The sequence below is a fragment of the Lathyrus oleraceus genome, chromosome 7, assembly GCF_024323335.1.
Source record: "Lathyrus oleraceus cultivar Zhongwan6 chromosome 7, CAAS_Psat_ZW6_1.0, whole genome shotgun sequence".
NCBI lineage: Eukaryota > Viridiplantae > Streptophyta > Magnoliopsida > Fabales > Fabaceae > Lathyrus > Lathyrus oleraceus.
Genome location: NC_066585.1, coordinates 154,819,166 through 154,842,516, shown reverse-complemented (window position 1 = coordinate 154,842,516; position 23,351 = coordinate 154,819,166). Strand labels below are relative to the sequence as shown.

General features: G+C 36.4%; 2 protein-coding genes across 2 annotated transcripts; one reads left to right on the top strand and one right to left on the bottom strand.

Moving 5' to 3' along the window:
* The first annotated feature begins 368 nt into the window (after positions 1-368).
* Positions 369-6,214, top strand: LOC127107906 (copper-transporting ATPase RAN1). The gene is made up of 9 exons (XM_051045252.1): positions 369-893; positions 1,022-1,642; positions 2,127-2,556; positions 2,733-3,058; positions 3,782-3,840; positions 3,946-4,288; positions 4,520-4,717; positions 4,933-5,190; positions 5,441-6,214. Exons 1-9 carry the CDS (start codon positions 624-626, stop codon positions 5,915-5,917), a joined length of 2,982 nt encoding a protein of 993 aa, XP_050901209.1. The 5' UTR covers positions 369-623; the 3' UTR covers positions 5,918-6,214.
* A 1,780-nt stretch (positions 6,215-7,994) lies between these two features.
* LOC127107905 (6,7-dimethyl-8-ribityllumazine synthase, chloroplastic) lies at positions 7,995-13,073 on the bottom strand. Its single transcript, XM_051045250.1, has 9 exons — positions 12,899-13,073; positions 12,514-12,675; positions 12,230-12,345; positions 10,949-11,044; positions 9,880-9,975; positions 9,671-9,749; positions 9,492-9,538; positions 9,332-9,391; positions 7,995-8,292 (listed from the first exon to the last, which is right to left on the bottom strand). The coding sequence occupies exons 2-9, from the start codon at positions 12,665-12,667 to the stop codon at positions 8,254-8,256; spliced, it is 687 nt and encodes a 228-aa protein (XP_050901207.1). The 5' UTR covers positions 12,668-12,675; positions 12,899-13,073; the 3' UTR covers positions 7,995-8,253.
* Positions 13,074-23,351: the final 10,278 nt, after the last annotated feature.

Here is a 23,351-nt window from a genome sequence, read left to right as displayed (position 1 = left end):
ATTTATTTAAATGAATAATAAAATAATAAATAATAAAATAAAAAGTAAAAGTTACCCCAAAATAATAAAATTGATCATCCCTGACCAGCCGAAACCTTTCAAAAGAAAAGACGTAATTCCACACGCATTTCATACCGAGCAAGTCAGACAACGGGCATACGCCACGTTTGACGGGAAAACGAGAAGCGCGTCCGCTGGCTAACCAAACACTGCCTCCGTGGCATGCAGTACAATTTCACAAACTTATGAAGTACAACGGACCCATTAGCCATTTCCATCAATACAATAAGGGCATAATCGGAAATACAATACAACAAATCTCCCTCCATCTCCAAAGATCCAATCTATTGCACCTTCCACTTTAGTTAAAAAATTGCTGTCTGCACCTAATACAATAATCTAAATTATAAATTATAAATTAAATATATTTTTTTCTCACCATCTCCATCGAAAATTGTTTTCTTTTTCTCTCTTTTTTTCCACATTCTTCTTCTTCTTCTTCCTTTTTCTCACATTTCTTTCGTTTTTTTCATTTATCTTTTTCCCTCTTTATATATATCTTTCGTATTTCTTTTCTCATATTCACCTCTCAACATTCCATAATATTCTCTCTCTCTCTAATAATGGCGCCGAGTATTCAACTAACTTCCGCCGGCGCCGCTGAAGACTCCGACTCCGGTGACCTCGAAGATGTCCGCCTCCTAGACTCCTACGACAAACACGATGTTCACGACGAAACACGGCGGATTCAGGTTAGAATTTCCGGCATGACCTGCGCCGCCTGTTCTAACTCCGTTGAGGCGGCTCTCAAGTCCGTCGACGGAGTAATCGAGGCTTCCGTTGCTCTACTTCAGAATAAAGCTGACGTCGTTTTTAACAGAAACCTTGTCAAGGTTTAGACTCCTCCTTTTTTTTTGTTTTTTTTTGTTTTCAGCTTGTTCTTGATTTTTTCTTCGTTGGTTGATTTTTGAAAGTGTTTAGCAACTGATTTTAGAAAGTGCTGTATGTTTGTGAACCCTAGGAGGAAGACATTAAGAATGCAATTGAAGATGCAGGTTTTGAAGCTGAGATCTTACATGAACCCGTTTCGACCGGGACGAAACCGGTTGGGGTCAGTACGGTGGTAGGACAGTTCACGATTGGTGGTATGACGTGTGCGGCGTGTGTGAACTCCGTTGAGGGAATTTTGAAGAACATCACCGGAGTTAAAAAAGCGGTGGTGGCTTTAGCTACTTCGTTGGGTGAAGTTGAGTTTGATCCAAACGTGATTAGCAAAGAAGATATTGTTTGTGCAATTGAAGATGCTGGTTTTGAAGCTACGTTTGTGCAGAGTACCGGTCAAGATGAGATTGTTTTAGGGGTTGTTGGAGTGTGTTCTTTGGTTGATGCTCGGGTTTTGGAAAGCATGCTTAGTGCTATGAAAGGGGTGCGGCAGTTTCGGTTTGATCCTTTGTTGAGTGAACTTAATGTTGTTTTTGATCCTCAAGTTCTCAATTCTAGATCAGTGGTTGATGGGATCCGTGTCATTAGTAATGGCAAATTTAAGTTGCATGTTAGAAGCCCTTATGCGAGAATGGCTTCTAAAGATGTCTCAGAGAGTTCAACTATGTTCCGACTTTTTATTTCCAGCTTGCTTCTTAGTGTAAGTATCTCTTTAATAAACACCAATATTTGTTGTTTGTATGGTTTCATTTTGTTTCTTAAATTGTTTGATAGCATTATTTTGCTTCTTAGTGCGAGTATCTCTTGAATGACATGTGTAGATATAGAGAGATAGTTAGTGAGGGTAAGAAATTATGTAGTTAGTATCTGCTGTATGCTCAAATTCAAACATTATGGTGTTAGTGTAGATTGAGCCATCCTCTCAGATTCTGGTGATATCAGATCCCCATTAATGTATGCGGCATAAAGGTTGTATTAGTCCATACAGAAATTTCATCTAAAGAAAGTGGCATCCTTTTCTTCATAGAAGCTAAGTGGCATCCTTTTCTTGATATTGGTACAGAAACAGATCATATTTAGAATTGTAGTGCCTGTGTAATATTGTCGCCACTTATTTTTGTTTAGATTCTTGTTTATTCTTTTCATGCTTTTGCATTGATTTTTGCTTGATGCATTTGTTTCAGATTCCTCTTTTCTTCATGGGGGTAATTTGTCCTCATATCCCATTCATATACTCCTTATTACTTTGGAGATGTGGGCCTTTCCTCATGGATGATTGGTTGAAGTGGGCATTGGTGAGTGTCATCCAATTTGTGATTGGAAAACGCTTCTACATAGCAGCTATCAGAGCTCTTAGAAATGGTTCAACAAACATGGATGTCCTGGTTGCTTTGGGGACTACAGCATCATATGTTTATTCTGTTTGTGCTCTTCTGTATGGTGCTCTTACTGGATTTTGGTCTACAACATACTTTGAAACCAGTGCTATGCTTATAACATTTGTATTGTTGGGCAAGTATTTGGAATGTCTCGCTAAGGGAAAGACATCTGATGCCATTAAGAAGTTAGTAGAACTCACTCCTCCAACAGCTTTATTGGTTGTTAAAGACAAAGGTGCATGACACTTTGATTTTATGTGCTTTGTTTTCTTAAGAAAATGGAGGTGAAAAAGCTAATGAAATGATTATCTTATTTATATTTAGGTTGAAAATAGTGATGATTATTTCATTTATAATCTAGATTTCATCATATCAAATTATAACTCAGCCAATAATTGTTTTCTTTTCTAGATGGTAGATCTATTGAAGAAAGAGAAATAGATTCCTTGCTCATCCAACCTAGTGACACATTAAAAGTTCTTCCTGGTACAAAGATTCCTGCTGATGGAATTGTTACCTGGGGCTCAAGTTATGTGAATGAGAGTATGGTGACTGGGGAATCTCTACCTGTTTTGAAGGAAATCAATGCATCTGTTATTGGAGGTACAATAAATTTTCACGGTGTCCTTCACATTCATGCTACCAAAGTAGGATCTGATACAGTTTTGAGTCAGATAATTAATTTGGTGGAGACAGCCCAGATGTCCAAAGCTCCCATTCAAAAGTTTGCTGATTATGTAAGTATTCTGGCCGTACTCTTTATGGTCTGCAAGTGTTTAATAATAGTGTAAGCAATTTTATGCACTGCCTGCATCGCATTATATAGCCAATCCAATGCTTGGATTAAGAGGAGGGTTGTGATCAAGTCTGTGTCCAATATTAAACTGTTGAACAGTTGTGACATGGACTGGCAATGTGACTGTGTCCCCCGCATATTTTCTTGTTATTGTGTTGTATCATGTATGCCTTTTTACATGGATTGGATTTCATTCTTTGTGGCAAAGAAAGTTTTAGCTCATGAATCAGTTTTGAAACTAGGTGAAATGTGTTCTTAAGTGGTCTGGAAAATGGCAACACTCAATTTCACGTTTTAAATGATTGTAAAGTTCTTGTAACTAAAAGACACAGTGAGTAGCAAGGAGTCAGCATTTAGTTTTCCTGAGCTACTGCTCTGGAAAATGAAAATCTGATTAATCCCGTAGAGTCTGAATTATATTTTGATGCCATACCCATCTGGTCACTAGAGCTTCTTGAATAAAAGTATTCATAAGAATGGATTGTTATATTGATTCCAATTATTTATGGTTTAGGCTTCAGTCAAAATTCAAACTTGTGTTTATTTGCTTTCACATGATATTCTAATAGTAGTCGGTACTTTAACTTCATAACCTGGCTTGTTGATTGGCACAAATGACTGAAGATATATTAATGAACTCAGGTACCATTCTTTTGGTTTGCAGGTAGCAAGTATATTTGTTCCTACAATTGTAGCTCTATCAATATTGACACTATTGTGTTGGTAAGGTTACATTGACTAGTTTTGGCATATTGATCAAATTTGATATCTACTGCGTGATTGAAATGCTTATCCCTACTTTTGTGTACATATTTTGTATAACTTTAGGTATACTGCCGGGGCTCTTGGAGCTTACCCAGATGAATGGCTGCCGGAAAATGGAAATCACTTTGTTTTTGCCCTTATGTTTTCTATATCTGTTGTGGTGATTGCATGCCCATGTGCACTTGGTTTGGCAACACCAACTGCTGTCATGGTGGCCACAGGAGTTGGGGCTAACAATGGTGTGTTAATTAAAGGAGGAGATTCCTTAGAAAGAGCTCAGATGGTGAAATATGTTATATTTGATAAAACAGGAACTCTAACTCAGGGGAAAGCCAATGTATCTGTTGCCAAGGTGTTTGCAGGAATGGATCGTGGAGAATTTCTTAAATTGGTGGCTTCTGCTGAGGTGACTCTCATTGTCTGTCTTTGGTATTGACACATATACACATAGTTTGAACCTTTTGGCATTCTGAAATAGTATCAGGACTGATTATGAAGAAGATTAATTAACTTTTTCCTTTTTGATTGTCTGTTAGAAAATTTCAACCTTCCTATTCTTATATGATGCATATTAGAGGAATCAATTGGATTTTTGTCAATCATTTTTTAAACTCATTTAATTTTTTTTTTAATTCAGGCTAGCAGTGAACACCCGCTGGCAAAAGCAATATTACAATATGCACGCCATTTTCACTTCTTTGACGAGTCCTCTCTTACCAATGGTTCCCAGAATGATGCCAATGAATTAAAACCAGGGTGGCTTTATGATGCCTCAGATTTCTCTGCTATTCCAGGAAAGGGTGTGCAGTGCATTATAGATGGACAGCGTGTTTTGGTAATGTGTTTTTTACCTTCCTTGTATGTCTGTCATTATCTTTAATGAAAGTGACCCGTGCAAAAACACAGTTCTTCTGAACACAAAAGTGCAGGAATGTGTTTTATGGAGAGAGGGACACATGTCCCATTAGGAGAAGATTTTTCATAGAATAGATAAATGTGTTTTATATTTGTTCAAGTAGTTGCTTATTTAAGGCAGTATGTTCTGATCAGGTTGGTAACAGGAAGCTGCTGGTGGAAAGTGGTATAAACATTTCTACTGAAGTGGAAAGTTTTGTTGTAGAGCTTGAAGAAAGTGCTAAGACAGGGATCCTTGTAGCATGTGACGGTATATTGATTGGAGTTTTGGGGGTTGCAGACTCACTTAAACGAGAAGCTTCTGTTGTTATAGAGGGTCTCAAGAAAATGGGAATCACGCCTGTAATGGTTACAGGAGATAACTGGAGAACAGCTCGAGCTGTTGCCAAGGAGGTTTGTATATATTTCTATAATATTTTCTTTGTTTGGAAAGCTTGGTATTGTGATAACTTTAAGTGTGGTTACAAGGCTATGCTTTATAGTTTATGCATTTAACCTATGGAATTTTACTACTACCAAGAAAACCAACATATTTGCATGGAACATAATGAAAATCTGCTACTTCATGACAGTTATAACATGAATTTTGGGCAGAAATTGATGTTATAGTCAATCTTGGCTAAAAAAAATCTGTTTATGGCAGGTTGGCATTCAAGATGTTAGAGCAGAGGTTATGCCTGCAGGAAAGGCTGATGTTGTTCGTTCATTCCAAAAAGATGGAAGTATAGTTGCAATGGTGGGCGATGGTATAAATGACTCTCCTGCATTAGCTGCTGCAGATGTTGGCATGGCAATTGGGGCTGGGACAGATATTGCCATAGAAGCTGCTAACTATGTTTTGATGAGAGATAATTTGGAAGACGTGATCACAGCAATTGATCTATCTAAAAAGACCTTTTCTCGTATTCGATTGAATTATGTATTCGCGATGGCCTACAATATTATAGCCGTACCAGTTGCTGCTGGTGTTTTATTTCCTTCACTGGGAATCAAGCTTCCACCATGGGTTGCTGGTGCATGCATGGCTCTCTCGTCTGTGAGTGTTGTATGTTCTTCTTTGCTTCTTAGAAGATATAGAAAACCCAGACTTACTACAATACTTGAAATAGTTGTAAATTAAAGAAGAAAAAAAATGAGTTGGACCCTTAGTAATTCCAATTTTGTGCATTTTCCTTAGGATCTTCCACCTGCACTCATTGTGCAATTGTAATTGTAGATGCCAATTAATTGTAAATGTACTTGTAATTGCATAGCACTCTCGAGCTCTCTCCATGAACAGATTCAGGACTCTCTTCATGGCTTAAAAATAACTGTCCAGGAGTGTCTCTCTGCAAATACATGTGAGACTTGGGTTTGCATAGTTTAACTCCCCTATGGGTTAGCAATCCTTAAATTTAATAATGAGTTTCTTGAGTAAGGACCTGCTTTGTGAATTGCGCGTTGGAAAATGCCTGTTGATCATTACTCATTGATTGTTGACAAAATCATGGAAAGAGCTGAAGCCAGAGACACAAACTGGGACTTATATTTTGGTAAATAGCACAAAATCTTGTCAGTTTTCGTCGTTCCCGTTTTCTTTCTTCTAGTTTGTCAAACATACAAAAACGAGTTCAGTTTTCGTCGTTCCCGTTTTCTTTCTTCTAATTTGTGAAACATACAAAAACGAGTTGCTAGGAAGACATTTTAATAGATCTAGACCTTGACTTTTTATTTCCATCTCTGGGATAAGAAGGCATCTCTTGAATATTTTGAAGATGTATTTTTGGATTAATTTTGTTCAAAATGGAGTGACTTATTTACGAAGTATTGAAACGTGTGTTTAAGATGAGTCTAGAAATGTATTTTTGAAATTAAGGGATATTTTTTATATTTTACCATCGTGAATTTGCATAATTATTTTAGAGAGAGAGAAATTCTTTTAATGATATGTGTATTGGTCAAAAAGTACAAGTGTGCGTGGTATTCCAATACGAGAATGAGATATTAGAGACCTTAGTAATTTTATAGCGATTAGAGATCTTAGATGAGAGGTATTTATAGAGGCTATAAGTTCTAGGGTTTACTTGGGAATGATAACCGACCATCTAGTCAATGGTAGACCTTTGAATCTGGATCATCTAGTGATCCTAACTTCTCTCTAATAAAAAAACATATTTTTTTATGTTTCCCATGACTGGGCGAGTAAGGGATACTTAGGGCAAGACGACCCCTATTGGAGGGCGACATATGGTCATCAACCTTTTGAAGACTACAATACGCCCGACTTTGTAGGTCCCTTATAAATATATCATTATAGTTTCTCAAGTATAAGAGATTTGATAAAGAACAAAATGTTTTTAAATTATCGATAGTTGATAATTGAGGTATTTTGAAACCGTAAGTTTCCCGATAACATGTTGTACCAGGATGACCGAGACATTAACCTTTTAGGCAAGGAGTTTTAGGTAGCCCGCTTGATGTGAACTTAATCCATAAGGCAAAAGTATATTGAGCCTAAATGATATATTGGGCCTAAATGATGAGACTTCAAGTCCCTGAGACGAGGCACCTTCGGATAACATTTAAGTTAAGACTTAAGTTAAGTCTTTTATACTAGAATGACCGAGACATTAACCTTTTAGGCAAGGAGTTTTAGGTAGCCCGCTTGATGTGAACTTAATCCATAAGACAAAAGTATATTGAGCCTAAATGATATATTGGGCCTAAATGATGAGACTTCAAGTCCCTGAGACGAGACGAGGCACCTTCGGAAAGTTAAGACTTAAGTTAAGTCTTTTATACTAGACTCCACTCGCGCCTTCTAGGCAAGATTTATGTCAGATCTCGTCCGAAGAAATTCTAAGTCTATTAGATTGGGAGTTTAGCTAGCATGTTTGATGGAAACTCTAACTCTAAGATATATCTAGCCTGAATGAGGAGACATCATATCAATTTATATGCTCACATGTGATAGTTGAGCATTAACATTCAAATCATATTCGAATCAAATATATCCGACTTATTTATTTTTAAAATAATTTTTTTTTTGGGTATGTAGACAAACAGGTTAAGAGTAGGTATCTCTTTTATTTTACTTCAAAGACAACTTATCTCAGAAAATTTTAATAATGTCGAGTACTCTTTACATTTACAAAGAGTAATTCAATTTGAACTTTGCTCTGTTATATCAGTAGTGAGTAGAAATAGTAATAATTAAATGAACAAAAACACAAACAATAGACTAATTTGAGCAAAAAGAAAGAAAGAAATGTTATTCTATTCTACATTTGTTGTTACATAAAACTTTTTCCCATCCCTGAACAGTGCCCATACAAACTCAAATTAATGGGAAGAAAAAGCACTAATCTTCTGCTTATTTATAAGCTGCAGTAGTTTGAGAAGATCTGAATACCGTTGAACAAGACATAACCCTTCTGGAGATGAAAATAGGGATTAGCCCACCGTTCCAAAACATGACTACTTCAGATGATGCTCGAACAAAGATGCCATCTCAATCTGTACCACAGACAATAATACATGAAATATTGATTCAATTAAACTGTCTAGCCAAGCAAAACCTGTTGAAACTCTCAGGAAGATGACAGGGTGCACAACTTAGAGACTCATTTATTCAAGTTATAACTAATAGAGTGTACTTGGCTCCTTATATCACTACATATTAATAACTATAAACAGTCATAACCAAAATAGCTACAACTATGACATGTTTGTTAATTAACAAAAGTAGCATTATCGGTAACTACTAACTAAAATTAAAAGAAGTGAGAGTAATCTGTACGTGATAGATATCTAACAAAATTTTCAGATGAACGAAGACGGAGATTGCAGAGACTCACTCCAAAAGCTTGTAAGACAGCGGTAGGAAGCAGAAACCAAAAAGGATAGTGAGTATACAGGTAAGTGCATATTAGCATTTCGTACTAGGATCTATATACCATGCTGAAAAAGAAAATACAAGTCTTTGAGAGAATCCTTGTGTTTCAATTACCCACCGGAGAATAATATACACATACAAGGATTCAAAATCGTTATAATATAACCTACAACAACAACCGAGTCTTATCTCATTAAAGGGATCGGCTACATGTATCAAACTACATCATAATGTTCAATCAAAAACCATTTTTCTATCCACAATAATTTCAACAATATATATACTATATTAGACGACTATAACTCTCAAGTGTACATTTAAACCATTTTCAACGGATCCAAATTAGAAAGGACCTACTGTTAGAGATGTAATAATCAAGTAGTAAAGACCTACTCTTTTATATATGAAGTTAAATTCAGCACAAGATAGGATCAACAACATAATGCTCTGAGCACAAAAGGTTCCATGTAAGAGCATACTATATATTGTAATGAAGTCATTTGTGATCCTTCACCTGATAGCTTAAGGTTCTTAAACAATTGGTTTGTGTACACAAAGGCGGGAGGATAAGACATCCTCCACAAGAAAACTATAACAGTCAATGCATATAAATTCTTGGATGCTGTATAATAACTTTGAGATGTCAATTTGTTAACTTACAGCAGTCAGTGCAGCTTCAGCACCCTTATTCCCAGATTTTCCACCAGCTCGATTTATAGCCTGCAGATAGGCAAAAAAGAAAAGAAAAAACAGCATGAATTAATGATAAATCTCAGGAAAATTCAAAATTTTCAAAACAAATGTTCTAGCATGGTATTACCTGATCCATGTCCTCACATGTTAGGACTCCAAATATGCATGGAACACCTGCAAAGTAATCACAAAATTTAAGTAATTTTTCATGTCCACAAATGTTGTGGACAGCTGCTGAATACTCAAGCCAAGCGCGATTTGTTGGTATCTCGAGATGATTACTATTGACAACAACATAATACATACCTGAGTTTAGACCAGCTGAAAGCACTCCAGATGCTGCTGAATTAGCAACTGCGTCATAGTGAGTTGTATCTCCTCTTATCTGTTAACAACAAATATTGGTCATAATAGACACAAAAATTAAGTCAACATAATTACTGATGATCGGTAATCATTGGCTTTACAAATTCTACAAAAGAATTTAAACCATGATGCTTTGAGATTTATCATACCACGGCTCCTATGCATATGATGGCATGATATTTGCCTGATTTACCAAGTCTTGTTGCAACAGCACCAATTTCAAAACAACCCGGAACCCACACAACCTACGGGAGAAATGAAAGCAACAAATTTATGTTAGTAGTCATTGCAAAAGAGAGTGAGGCCACTCAGACCAAGGCAAAAACTGCCACCATTCATATATCTGATAAAAAGGGAACAAAGAAAATTGTTTGAAACCATGACGTATGGTGAGCTGTCGAAATGGGTTAGCCCGTATGGCCAGCCCGCCAAGTCCGGTAAAACATAGGGCTTAGGCTTTAAAATTAGAGCCCTTATTTGGTTATGGCATTTTATCCCGACCGTACAAAGCTTGCTACCTATTAGGGCTAGCTAGTATGGGTCGCAGGTGACGTTTGGCCTGCATAACAAATTTTAAAAATTATACTAATATTTATGTTGTTTTACTAAAAAATAACACGTTGACTTGCCTTAATTCACTAAAATTTATCTCTTCTATTGCATTCAATCTTTTAATGTTAAATATCATACATTAATATAATCAAATTAATATTTAGTTATTTCTAGTTTCACTTTACAACTTTTCCGTATTTTATTAATGTTTTATGTTGGACATTTATGTATTATTTTGAACAATTTCAAACTTTATTATGTGGAAAAACATAATAAAGTACTTTTTTTTTTTAAATAATACTCCCTCCGTTCTTTTTTAAGTGTTTTTTTTTAACTTTTTACACATACCAAGACAACTAATAATTGTTGTTATTTTTTAAACAATGATTTTTTTTCCTACAATACCCTTAATTTTTTAGTAATTTATTTAACTTTTTTCTCTCTATAATAAATGATTAGGGGTAATTTTGACAATACTACAATCAATACTACATTGAACTTTGAAATGACACTTTAAAAAAACAATTTTTTTTCTAAGTGATACTTAAAGATGTATTAGATTAAATTAATATACTTTATATATTATATTTATAATAAATATTATGAAAGTAATATCATATAGAATAATAAGTCATATCCCAGTAAGTTATATAACAGATCACTTACATCAATGTCTTCATCTTGAACTGAATAATTCTTGAAAGTGCCCAAAGCTCCCTCCAAGAGCGGCCTGGTGATTATTTCATTAAACCGTGCAACAACCTAAAAGAAAAGTGTTTAGAAACTCGCAAAGACACATAAACCAATAAGAAAATCTACATGATTATAATCCATTTTAAATGGAAAAGAAATGTAAAATCTGGAAGCATAATATGATACTTCCTCATGGTAGAGACTTATGTTATTTCAATACTACATATCACTGCATTTGTTGTTTAACCTCTACATACAACAATCCCATTAGCAACTTCCTTGCTGTCTAAAATTCTCTCATCTCTGGAAAATGAGACTTGGGCACTACTCTGTTTGAGTTTCCACATTCATTCTCCAAGAAGACAACGCTTTATTCTTGGAATCCAACTCTAAATGGGCAAGCTCAAGATTTCCTCTAACACAACAATTTATATGGGCTGTTGTACTAGATAGTAATAATACAAATGATTGTTACAGGTTTGTAGATCACACAAAACTCTCTCTCCCCTAAATCTTGTGTTGCGACAATAAAAAGATATTTGTGGTGCATAATCTTCAGTATTTGGATCAATTTTTTATCTGCTACTTCAAAGGTTTGGCAGGAGGAAAGATGGAAATTTCCTTTGGTGATGTAGAAAGTGCTTTGTGATTTGATGACTATAACTGAAAAGAAGGCTAGAATTTTAGTGATAATTTCTTTGCATTGCTGCTTCCAAGGAACAAAGCGGTATTCCTAACCTTTATGTGGTGCTTTTCTACTTTGGCGGGTGAGTAATTTAGAGGGTAGTTTTTGTCAAATGCATGGCGATATTGGCATGTCAAAACATCGGATTTGAATGTGATGAGTTTTCCATAAATCAACTAAAAGTAAGATGGAAATCATAACTCCAAACATACATGTATATCATTGAAATTGCTGGTTTGTTCTGTTTTTTCTTTTTGTTTCAAATATTACACAAGCATTTGGAAAAGTTTATTTTAACTCATCTCCTGCAATAAGTGCTTGAACTAGTATTCGGAAACACTTATAAAAACAACTTATGAGATAACATTTACATTTTTTAAATGATTTCAATAAGTTCCCCGTAATAGCTTATTGAACAAGTGCTTAACTAAGTTTTTTACCTAAACATGTTGTATGTGTATTCAAGTCGAAATTTAAAAAGCAGTGAAATAATATAAGACAAACAAAGGCAAGTCTCTGTCAAAGGCATTGCATGAAATAGTTTAACATTAATTTTGTGAAATACTTACCACGGCAAAACGGAGTCCCTCAGTCCTGGTAACAGAGCCCGTCAGATGCTTCACAGCAGCTGTCTGCGAAAAAGATGATCGACCCGTGCTCTGAACCTGTGGTTTAACATCTAAAGCTATAGAATGAAAGCAGTGAACTGTTCAGCTACTAAAACAGCTTCAATGCAAGAGAAGAAAATTACCAAAGTCAAAAGCATGATAAAACATGCTGAAAATATTAATCCCTTTATGACACAATTAAACCGAAACTAAGGAAAAACCATAGAAAGGACAAGGAGTATAACCTCGCGAAGAAAGCAAAAAGGGGCTTTTAGGGGCTTTATGAAGACGTGAGACGCTAATACTACCGGAAGAGTGATCTTGGGCATCATGATTCAGAAATCCAAGCTGAGACTTAAGTGCGGGAAGGAAACAATCGGTGGAAACAAATGAAGCCATTATGGAAGCTAAAAACATATAATGAACACAATAAACATCTTAATCTGAACAATAACCGTTAAAATTAACCCTAATAAAAGTATTTAAGCTGCATTTCTAATCCAAAGCCCTGAAATGTGGGAGTTAATAATGTAATTATAATTGAAAGCAGATTAACATAAGTGCAATGCTGCAATATGTGAGTTAAAAATGAAAACGAAAAACTATGGAAATAGGAAGCTGAAAAATCACCGGAAATGGAGCGGAGGGTGACGGCAGAGATGCTTTTCACCGGAAATGGAACGGAGGGTGACTGCGGAGATGGAGATTCAAATGTTGGCGTTTGACTGGAGATAAAAGAGTGAAAGATGCAGGTTTAAAAATGACTCATTATGGGCCGTCAGATCATTCCAATGTCTCAGATGCTCCCACGTGGCCGTTTCTTAAATAACAAAAGCGGGTACCCATTTCATATGTCCACCTTATATTCTCAGCATCGCATTCATTTAGCTTTGTTTTTAAGTTAGCAGTTTAAATATTTAAATTGCCGATGTTTGCACAAGCCGTGTTTGGTTACATTTAGATACAATATATTATAAGGGAATTTTAGATTTTAAATATCGACATAATTTTGTTAGAAATATTTTATTTGATATATTTTGAATGGATAGAGTATGTGTAAAGAAAGAAACGCTTGTTAAGTTATTGACTGAGCCATATGAGGGACGATTGATACTTAAGTTAGTTGATATTTTTGTGTATGAGTGGGTAGGAGGAAAATATGTATTTGTAGATTTAACTAGAGTTTCTCTACTGGTGGGACTAAGGACTTAAGGTTTTACTGTGAGGAATACATCCCTTAAAGTTGTTTCAAGTAAAGGGATCAAATTTGAAGAAGTGTGTTTCGATAATCAATATGTTTTCATATCATTTGTCTTTGACATTTTTGATTTTCTAGCACTAATGATAATGGATCTTTTACGGAGAATCCAAAAAATCATGCATAACAATGTTGTGTCTCCTATAAAAATGAATGTAGTTTTTAAGAAGATTAAATTTAACATCCAAAATGAGGTAGCAGAACAACTTGTTGTTTGTTTGAAAGTTAAAGGTTGATTAAATACCATTAACATCCTTTTCAAAAATTTGTCATTACTTATTAAATAGAGTTATTTTGGATTTAACATACTTAGTCCACTAAGACCTAATTACCATTACTATTTACCGTTATACTTGTTAATGTAGTGTTAATTTTTTAGATTCTCAATAAATGCAATACATTTGTTAGCTCTAAAGTCACACTGGAAAAATGAAAAGAATATATTGTTGGTATTCAAGAGGCATTGTGTGAAGACAAATAACAACATATCTTCAAATTCTTTCTCTCTCTCTCTCTCTCTCTCTCTCTCTCTATATATATATATATATATATATATATATATATATATATATATATATATATATATATATATATATATATATATATATAACCAACATAACCCTTCACCTTCACTTTTACCTCAACTACCCTCTGCAGTCTCCCTCCCTTTCTTCTTCGCGCCACTGCTCTCTGTCGTGACGTTCCAATCCACCTCCAAATCAACCCCGCCTTCCACCAAATATGTTAGAGTGTCGATGCTCAATTCCAATGTAAAAGGTGGTGGTGGGCCCGCTTTTGTTGGTTAGGTATTCAACATGTGTGGCCTCTTTGGAACTAAGGTTCGACCTTACTAGACCAAAATTAAGGTTTGACCTTGCTAGGGTTTCTTCCATTTTAGAAAAAAAATATTTTTCTGTTCCCTAATGTTTGATATATTTTAGTTTCAAGAAAAGAGATGAAGTTTTTGTTGGAAACTTATAAATAGAATGTCGTTGAGGTAATTTACAATTTTTGTTTTTCCCGTGTTTGTGTTTATTTGTATTTTTTTTACAAATTCTAAGACATTTGAGAGGTGAGGAAGCGGTGTTGACGAGGACAAAGATGGATGGTCGGGTCTATTTCATTTCAATGATCCACTGATACGACATTGCTTACTCTTAAATTGAAACTCACGCTGGGGTATTTTTAGTCGGGATTTTCGACAAGGGTAAATATCTCAACAAAGGACGAAGGTGAAGGTACACTACAAAGGACGAAGGTGAAGGTACGCTGATGACGTGTACATGAGAGTCTTGATTCAATTAGATTCAAGACTTAGTTATTTGGGATGTTGTAAGAACCTTTTGACTATGTGGGATTCTCGATAGTGGCGGATGGGTCGAAAAAACGGTTATTTGAGTGTGCAGATGTTACATTCAAACATGAATAACTTGAAGGAGAATTGCGGTCCAAAACGCAGCGGAAATTAAAATTTTCTCCTTTAGAGATCCTTACGAATGGTCATGATCAGTGATAGAGTATTTACCTCTTGTGACGGTTGAAACCTTTGGTGCAGATCTCTTGTGACGATCAAAACCTTTGATGCAGATCCACGAAGCGATCACGAACGTTGAACGATGACAACGTCTCTACTCAGTCCACACGAACGGGTTCCTTCAATCTCAGTGCTAGCTGGTACGAATGAAGGCTTTGAATGAGAGAGAGAGAGAGAGAGTGAAAACGAAAAGAATGCAACCGCAAATTTTTGCTTCTGCACAAGGGTTCTATTTATAGAACCACTTGTGTGGGCTTCAAGCTAAAAGCCCACTTAAGTGTATTTTGGCCCATATCTTATAATATGCCCAAAATCACTTAAGCTCATGGTACCTTACCATATTTCGTATTCTACTCAAGTACATCATACCTTACGATGCTCTATAACTCACTTAAGGGCACCGTACCTTACGGTATTCCTTAGTTACTCTATCTCTCATCAATCCGTCCTTTGTGTGTGACCCTGTAGGTTTTCGTGACGTTGGCAATTATATTAAATCACGTATTTAACATAATAAACAGTGAGCGGTATCTAGCAACACATCACTGCTACCCAAGACACGAAAATGTCATGTGATCTGACAATTCCTTCTGTGATAATACTTATGTGTATAATTACCCTTTTGCCCTTATGTCTATATTGAACACAAGGCATAGACCGTGTCATCCTTGTCCAGTTCAATATTGGGCCCATAGACATTTATCCTGTTATGCAGGATGGGCAAATTCCATCTAGGTCACTCATGTCCCTCAGCATGCTTTGTGGAGTACCCATCAACTGCCTTTATGGTTATCCAGTTACGGATAACGTTGGATCAGCAATAAAGCACTCGACTCTACATCTAGGATCCATAGTGGTTTCAGGTCGAAGAGTGGAATACACTATTATCACCATGAGAATAACTTATGACACCTTGCATAACTTTCTATATAGTATTCTCATAGCGGATCAATCCGGTATAAATATTACTCCTAATATTCATACCTATGTTTAAGACTTGATAACTCTTTATCCATGATCCATGAGATGTGATCATCAGTCTACAAACATAATAGTCTTAATGCTTTAATGTTATCCCACTTCACACTAAAGCTCGACTACAGATACTTTAGGAATAATGTCCTTATGTTTAATGTGTTCTCATGATTAAGTCACACTTAATACATTAAACGGACTATCTATTCCAGGGACGTTATTAATCAACCATAATAAAGAGAATGCCTTTTATTATTCGATACAAGTACCAAAATGTATTGGCCTCTAGGGCTTACACCAACATAACTACCTATGGGTTTCTTTCTGAAGGACACATGGAGAGAGCACGGAGACAAGTTGCATACAAAGTTTCACGTGGCGAACTCGGAAGATAGGAATGTTAGAAGTAGTTATTTTCGTACTTGTATAGTTATGATAAATATCATATGCCATAAGCATTAAGTAATGAGGAATGATGAGATGGAGTTTCTCATACCCTTGTCTAGAGTGACTTTATGTACATGGCATAGGCCCTACCTATTCAAAGTATTTGTCCTTGTTCACAGACTTTAGTGTAATTTGAATCATGCAATTAGCAAGTCTTCTTCAAGCAAGCACCAATCGTTCAACACTTCAACCAGTTAAGCACAATTGCACTTCAATAATTTCCTCCTCAGTGGATCATCAATCATACTCTCTTGGTATTCAGATATCCTTTGGATAATTCCTTTGTGATCAAATCTTTCTTAGTCCTCTTGTGTTATGGCAAACCCTTATTCATTGTGAGCCTTATCAAACCTCTTATGCTTAGGCCCACTATAGTCAATCATTGTTTTCCTTATTAGTCCTCTTGTTCCCTGGCAAACCCCCCAATTATTTGTTTGTCCTATAAGATCTCTTGTGCTTAGACAAACCCTTTGATCTCTTACCTTATAAACCCTTTCGTGTGTAGGCCAATAATTCCATAATCATTGTTCGTCATATAAGACCTCACGTGCTTAGACGAATCTCTTACCATATAACCCTTCTCATGTGTTGGAAAATTATCCCCTATTCATTGTTCTCCTTCTAAGACCTCTCGTGCTTAGGCGAACCCTTTGGGATCACTTGCCTTATAAATCCTCTTGTGTGTATGTCAATCATGTCTCATTTGTCATTGTGGTTGATTATATCATTTCTCTTGCCTTCTCAATCTCTTGATGTCAGTCCTAGTGGGTTGAACTACAAAAGCTCTGACTTTCTCATTGCATGGTGAAAATACGTAGGCAGGAGAATTCATATTCCATGAGCTACCCTATTTATTAATCTATCATTCTTCATTCATCAATCAATATCATTTCTTTGAGATCAAATACCACCTTTCCTTGGACTCCATGTACATCCTTTTAGGATGATATAGTGGCAGTCTATCTTGTGAACCCATAGTTGTTTGGATCGTAACCAAACATTTAATTCTTTCTTTTTGGCTAAGACGCTTGTTCACTCTTCGGTTCAGAGTCCATTCCTTCATGGATCCAAGATACCATTCATTTTTGATCTCAAACTATTTCTTCCCCAGCAAATGACACACTATTCCCTGTATTATACAGTGTTGTAACTAATCCTTGAAGCGGTGTTTGTCTTGTGAGTCCCTATTACTTAGACAAATATCTCTCTCATTGTTTCCATTGCAATTAACCTTTGAAATTGGGTTTGTCTTGTGAGTCCCTGTTGCTTAGACAAATACCTTTTGTTAGCATTTTGTTGGTACAAGTCACACTTTTCATCACTTTCTTCTCCCCATTTGCTCTCGTGGTTCCACAAACTACAAATGTCCTGACTTTCTCATTGCATAGTGAGAATATGTAGGCATAAGGATGTGAATCCTTGGAGAGCACATTCCTAATTATTCCTCCTGCCTTAGGGCGCCTTTCATATCTTTCACGATCCATGATCTACCTGCAATCATTGAACCGTTCACCCTAGTGACATACCATTTCTTTGAAACCAAATACGATTTTCTTTGGAATTCCATATATACCCTTTTAGGACGATATACCTAAAGTTGTTTGGCTCATACCCAAACATTTTATTCCTTATTTTTTGACTAAGATGATGTTTCCCTCAATGGTGCAAATTTCATTTCTCCTATGGATTCCAATATACCTTGACCCTTGGTTTCAAATTACACCTTTCCAGTCATTGTTAGCAAATCCTTCAATTCTGTGACTTTGGTCATTTATTCCACTCATCTTCATGATGCACTCATATTCTACCTTCCTTCACTCCATGTGATATACTGTCATATTTGAGCCAAATACATTATCTCTTTGAGCTTTATCTTATATCACCTTATGAACCAGGAGATGTTTGTCTCGTACATAAACACTTAATTCTTCTTATTTTTTGCTATACCATATAGTGACAGACGCTTCTGCCTAGCCCACATATTGGTCAATGCCAGTTTTACTCTTGGGTTCAGTTTTCATCCCCTTATTGAATTTCAAATCATATAATCCTTTGGTTCAGACCATACATTTATCATAACTTCTTTCACCTCCCATCACTAGTTCCATGAACTACGGAGCTATGAATTCCTTATTGCACTATAAGGATACGTAGGCGTGAGGGCCTCAATCCTCACCAAGAACTTTATATATTATTTTCCTTTTTCCTTATTCTTTCGTGAGTAATCCTTAGATATAACATACATTCGAGCAAGAACAATCAAAACGGTTCTAATGGAGTACCGTATGTTAGGGATGCTAATATCTTCCCCTTGCATAACCGACTTCCTTATCCAAATATCTCTTTCCCTAGGGTTTTATCGATGTTTTCCCTTTCCTTCGGGAATAAATAAAGTTCGATGGTGACTCTGTTGTATGTTCGAGTGTGTGATGCGTTCAGGTATATGTCCGCTAGCTTTAGTTGGTGACTTTGCTGCTTGGAGTGTTTCCTAGTCGCTAAAAGGAATCGAGCCTAGTTTTGATTGCTTCTCATTTTGCTTGGGTGTTTACCTTTATGCTTTACTCACTTTATTTATCGCATTCTTTATCGCTTTAAATATTATTTATACTGGTTATCTATTATACTCTCTGTTGGGTTGGGCTATGTTACATGAGAGAAAAGCTTTATACCCGAGCTTGAGCATAGACATAGGATAGTAATGTGACTAGAGTCGTGTTTGACCTCCGTGGAGTTATTCTGAGATCATGGTTGACATGAGACGTCACACCTAGAGTAAATCCTTTTGAGAGCTTCATTGTCCGACGAGTTAGTCGTCTAAGGCAATGGTATCTCAAAATGGGTCCCCGACTCTAGGAACCTTTTTAGGGTTGCTTTTGAAGGATAAAACCTATCTGTGAGGGGGATATGGGTTTTTTCTGCAGGAAACCATAGACTATACATACCTTTATTCTCATGGATGCGCTGAACCTTTAATCCTGCATCGGGTAGTATACACAGATTATCCTGATTATTTTGTGTTGTTAACATACATTATTGCATATCATTATTGCATTGTTGTACATATGCCAGAATTTTGAACCTGAATTATTATACCATTGATTCTTTGAACCTATGGATGTTGCATAATTATTTGCATTCCATTCCTAACTTGTGCATTCATTCATTTGCATCTCATGACTATCAACTAGAAAGAGCTCACCTTGTCCTTTTCTTAGCCAGAAAGACGACGACTCTTCGACACCAATACTTCACGAGAGCTAAAAAATAGAAACCTATGGCAGATCTGGAATAAGAGAATGCTACTTATAGGGAAACCTTGGCTTAGTTCCAAGGTAAAATGGATACCTTCCAAGGTAACATGAACACCATATTGCAGTACCTTCAAGCTCAGAAGGTTGTTACCTCCACTTTTTCCAATCTTTCTATTGTTATGGTTACTGATGTCATTGTCGTCATTACTTCTGTTGATACTATTGTGGACACTGTGATTCACCCTATGGTAAGCCACTCGATCTGTCAGTCGGGTCCTAGTAGGCATGTTGTTGCCTACCCCTGGGGGTTGCCTCCAAACTTTATTCCCCAGGTTGTTAATGGGAATGCTTTTGTGCCATATCAATTGTTTGTTGTACATCCTGCCAATGGTAACTCTATGCTCATCCTTGGGGTATGACCACCCACTTTCCTCAGATGGTTAGTGCTAACAACCATGAGATCAATCCGGAACAGTCTCTTCAAACTTCTGCACCAATTATAGTTGAAACTCCTAATGATAGCGGAGATGAGTACAAAGGCCTTAGCCTTCATTTTCGTCTTATCCCTCGAGCTACCCAGCCTACAATCTAGAATTTGAATCAAGGTGTTTAAATACCTCCTCCTTATCATGGGGCATCTTCTGTTGTTGCACCTCCATTTGTGTATCCTGGGGCACCCTATGCTCCATATCAGGGTCAGTATGGTCAGACTGTTGGTCAAATGGTTAACTCGAAATTTATGTATCCTCAAGAGTATCCCCAATTGACTTCTCCTCTAGTCATTGCTCAGGCAACTTCTCAGGGTGTTCGGCTCCCCAATTATCAAGCTAATATTCAACCTGCTAATCAAATTGCTCTTGGTTTAGATCAGAATAGACGAGCAGACCATAGGTTACTAGATGGGAGGATAATAGTCATTGGAGGTTTCTCCGCTTATGGTATGGATGCTAAGGATTTATGCTTAGTTCCTAATGTGTTGCTTCCTCTTAAGTTCAAAGCGTCATACCTACCAAAATACAAGGGTTTAAGCTGTCCCGGAAGTCATGTTATTATGTATTGTATAAAGCTGACATCCTACATTGATAATGATGAGCTTCTTATCCATTGCTTCTAAGACAGCTTATCTGGGGCATCCTTGGACTGGTACATGAGCTTAGAACGCAGTCAAATCATATCTTTGAAGGACTTGTTTGAAGCCTTTCACAAGCAATATAAGTATAACATGGACATAACTCCCACCAGGTTATAACTGCAAAATCAAGACTACAAGAGCAGTGAAACATTCAAAGAATACGCTCAAAGGTGGCATGAAATAGCTTCCCGAGTTAGACCTACATTGACAAATGCTGAATTGGATGATATTTTCATGAGCACTCTTCAAGGTTTGTACTATGAGAAAATGGTTGGTAGCCCGTCGTCCAACTTTTCCGACATAGTAACCATTGGAGATCGCATTGAGAATGGGTTGAAAACAGGAAAGATTGCCAGTGTTGATAACCAAACAGTGGATAAGAAATCTCAGGGTTTCGCTAAGAAGAAAGAGGTTGAGGCAAGTGTTGTGATAGCAAATGTCTACCCTCATGTTCAAGCTCTTATGGATCTTATGCCATATTACCTTTATTTGTACATTGCCACTGCTCAATATCAGCAACATGTATACCGACCTCAGTATTAACAACCTCCACAGGCTCAAGTCTCTTTGAATCAGTGACCTTCGCAAGATAACAGAAACCAAAGTCAGAGTCAGGACAAATGCTATGATAAAAAGCGTCCTCAACATGACCAAATCCATGTATCATATGCTCAGTTACTCTCATATCTTGTCTAGCAAGGGGAAATTGTGCCAAAGGAGATTCAGCCTATGACTCCTGCCTACAATCACACGCATAACCCTAATGTGTCTTGCGTATTTCACGATAGATACATAGGACATTCTATAGAGGATTGCTTAGTCTTCAAGGCCATAGTACAAAAGTTGATCGATCAGAAGATCTTGTCCTTCTCTGAGGCAGGACCCAACGTTATAACCAACCTGTTTTCAGATCATTATGGACAAATAGTGAATGCAGCCAGTGGTGAGGATTTCTCAGATTCAGTTGCTTCTTCAGAGGAGTATCAAGGCTAGCAATATCATACTGTTCAATCATGCCTCGTTTGTAATCTTTACTTGTTTGTCATATGTTGTTCATTTGTAAAACTTGTCTGGTTTTCAGATGATAATAATAATGAAATAAACATGCATGTTTTGTTTAAATCCATTCGTGTTCACTCATATTTTATTTTATCAGTATCAAACTATTGCTCAAGCAAAATCAAAAAAGAATGATGCAATTAAAATGCGCAAGATTGTTATTTGTATACTTTTGAATAAAATCGTGCTGATGATAATGGTTCAAATCCCTAAACACCAGAGATATAAGGAAGTTAATCCCTAGTCAACCCCTTTGTGCCTTGAAGTAGGTGTTTATTTTCTTTATACACATAAAACCCTCATGTTTAACCAGGGGTAGGGTAGTCTTCGGTTAGTTTAAACTTGCATTAAAATTTCAGAAGGAGAATATCCCATCAAGTGATCAATCATATCATATCCCTCTCAATAGGATGAAATCACAAATTTAGAATGGTTATCCCTTACCAATAAAAGGAGTGAGACAGTCACAAACCTTGCAACAAATCAAAGAAGCAAAATATCACAAAATTTTCTCCGATACAAAAGAAAAGATGAAATGAAAAATCAAAAGCAAGAGAAAAGCCCGCTGAGTCAAAAACTTGAAAACAAAATTAACTTAGGCAAAAGTTAGGGCATCCCGGTAGGTTGCAGACCCAAAGGATCTGCCCAGGCAAAAATAAAGGAAAGAAAAATAAAAGAACAAAAGAGGATCAACAAAAAATTCCTTAGTAGGACTAAATATATGTGGTTGTAAACAAAAGTAAAAGGTGAGTGACTGTCACTCCAAACTCTCGTGGGTTCCATAACAGTCATTGTTAACATTCAAAATCCTTTTTTGAAAGATGAACACTTGTTTCAAGCTAACTGAATGTAGGACTGGAGAACATCACGGAGAATGGGTGGGATATAATGGGTTTTGAGCCTTATATCCTTTCTTTTTGAAATTGTGAACCAGGCCATGTTATAACCCTCAAAATACCTAATTTAAGCAAGGTTTATTTCGAAAGCATACTATGGTAAGATCGCGTCAAGCTGACTCCTAAAGATTTGCTTATCAATTGTATTGATACTGATATGGCATTCTAATCGGTGATTTGTTCATTATATGTCATAGTCTTAGTGAACATACTTGAGTTTAAAAACTTGCATGAGGATGACGTTACAATTATCACTTTCAAAATTAGCATGTTTACTTGCGAACAAGCACTTAACATCAAGAAAGCTTACACAATGGGAAGGTTGGACATTTTCCTAATATACCATAGCTCAGATCTCTTCAAGAGTCACTCAATCTAGGGAAACCACGTCGAGATTCTACAAATACCTCTAAATCATCCAGACTAGGGCAAAGTTACTTTGAGGCTCATATTGGAGTAGGCCACTCCAAGAGCATGAGAAGTCAATCACTCCCAGAAATGGTTAATCAAGAGAATACAATTTTAAGACGT